General features: G+C 37.3%; 1 protein-coding gene across 1 annotated transcript; it reads right to left on the bottom strand.

The window, feature by feature from the left end:
- Window positions 1–357: 357 nt before the first annotated feature.
- Window positions 358–1,308, bottom strand: LOC126064076 (olfactory receptor 5D18-like). The gene has a single exon (XM_049862709.1). The coding sequence runs from the start codon at window positions 1,306–1,308 to the stop codon at window positions 358–360; it is 951 nt and encodes a 316-aa protein (XP_049718666.1).
- Window positions 1,309–2,079: the final 771 nt, after the last annotated feature.

The following is a 2,079-nucleotide window of genomic DNA, read 5'->3' as shown; positions in this document are numbered from 1 at the left end:
GGGTCCAAAAAGTTGTTGTGATCTAGGTTTTCAGCTCTTTTTAATAAGTCTGATCTTTTTTTAAGCATGACTTCAAACATAGTATGAGTAGTGAGTCTATATATATAGACGTCTTCCCCCACTCACTGTAGTGTCCAATGGTCTTTTGACACCACTTGACAACAACTGAATCAAAATGTATTATTTCAATATTAACTCAGAGAAACTTGTAAGGCCTGCTGAGGATTGTAAACTGTGGACTATGTAATATTAAATCAATTGAGAACATAATTATATATTTATTTAAAACACAATTGAATTAGCATCATATTTATATATACAAAAATTTTTTAAAACTTTAAGACATATATACATGAACTATATTGAATGAGAAAGTTGTTTGGTGATGATTAACTTCCTGACTGTCTCTTTCACATCTTTGTTTCTAAGACTGTAGATTAAGGGGTTCAGCATGGGGATCATGACTGTGGAAAACACAGTGGCCACTTTGACCAGGAGCCAGGAGCTTCTGGAGTTGGGCACACAGTAGAGCAGAAGGATGGTCCCATGGAAGATGGTGATGGCAGTCAGGTGGGAGGCACAGGTGGAGAAGGCTTTATGGAGTCCACCAGGAGAAGGCATCCTAATGATAGTGACAACAATGAAAATGTAGGAAGTGAGGATAATCACGAGGTTACTAGTCTCATTGAACGTAGAAGTGATTAAACAGACCATCTGGCTGAAGTGAGTGTCAGAGCAGGAGAGAGATAGGACGACAGAGCACTCACAGCCAAAGTGATTTATGATGTTTGAGCCACAGAAGGATAGTTCCACAGGAGAATATGTGAGTGTCAGGGGACAGATCCCACCCCATGTGTAGGACCCAGTTACCAGGAGGGCACAGAGCTTAGGAGACATAGCAACTGTGTAGAGCAAGGGGTTACAAACAGCCACAAATCGGTCATAGGCCATCACCGCTAACGTGAACATTTCTGTAATCACAAATGTGCAGCCAAAGAAAAACTGTACCATGCAGCCTCTGAAAGTGATACTTCTGGCTTCAACAACCAAGATTTCTAGCAGTTTGGGTGTAAACACACTGGAATAACAAATATCCAAAAAGGATAGATGGCTGAGGAAAAAGTAGATAGGTGTGTGGACTTTAGGATTGATCCTTATGACCACTATTATGCCCAGGTTTCCCACCAGAGTGACTGTGTAGGTGGTCAAGAATGCCAGAAAGAGTGGTACCTGGAGTTGTGGGTATTCAGAGAAACCCAAAAGGATGAATATGGTCACATAGCTCTTGTTTTCCCCATCCAGTACCATGGTTCTTGTGGTAATAAACAAACCAACAAAAGACAGAAGTTTGATTCTGAGTGGCGAACTTGAGAAGTCAGGTATAGAAACAAATCTGGAGAGGACAGATATGAACTACTGCAGACAAAGTTAAACTTTTCTGGTCCACTGTGGATTTTTACTTACCTACCTGTTGATTTTTATTATTATTATTTTGGGAAATTAGCTTTATCTTTCAATACTTTAGTGTCTTTGTCTGTAAAACAAGCAAAATAGTACTTATTAACATAATTATTTGATGTAATTATCTATACGTGTATATGATGCTTAGAACGTTTTATACCTGTGGTAAAATACAAATTATATGAGGAAAAAGTAAAGGCGTAACAAAATCAGGGAAATCTCTTAGCAGGTACATTAGTCATATGATCGTAGCAAAGGTGGTCATGGGAAGATTAAACAGTTTTAATATGAGAAGAAAATCACATAAGTAAGTAGTAAATTTTTTTCGGTGAAAATATCTTTTTGGCCATCCACAATTCTGTATTGATATACTGAGCTTTTGACTTTGATAGGTATATACAATTATCAAGGAGTCATAAAACATCTACTTCAAAGAATCGTTCTTTAAGTGGTCTGGTCAAAACCATCTACCGTTAACTGTGTTCACTCAGTTTTATCCTCATTATATGGGCTCAAAATGATCAATGATTTAAAGTTAACTTTTTTTTTCTTTTTTTATTTCCTGAGGAAGTGTTTTGGAGATATTCTTAAATGATTCACTTTGATTATTTTCCTCTG

This window comes from Elephas maximus, chromosome 20 (assembly GCF_024166365.1).
Source record: "Elephas maximus indicus isolate mEleMax1 chromosome 20, mEleMax1 primary haplotype, whole genome shotgun sequence".
In the NCBI taxonomy this organism is placed as follows: domain Eukaryota; kingdom Metazoa; phylum Chordata; class Mammalia; order Proboscidea; family Elephantidae; genus Elephas; species Elephas maximus.
Note: the sequence above shows the minus strand (reverse complement) of the source record. Positions and strands in the feature narration are given on the sequence as shown.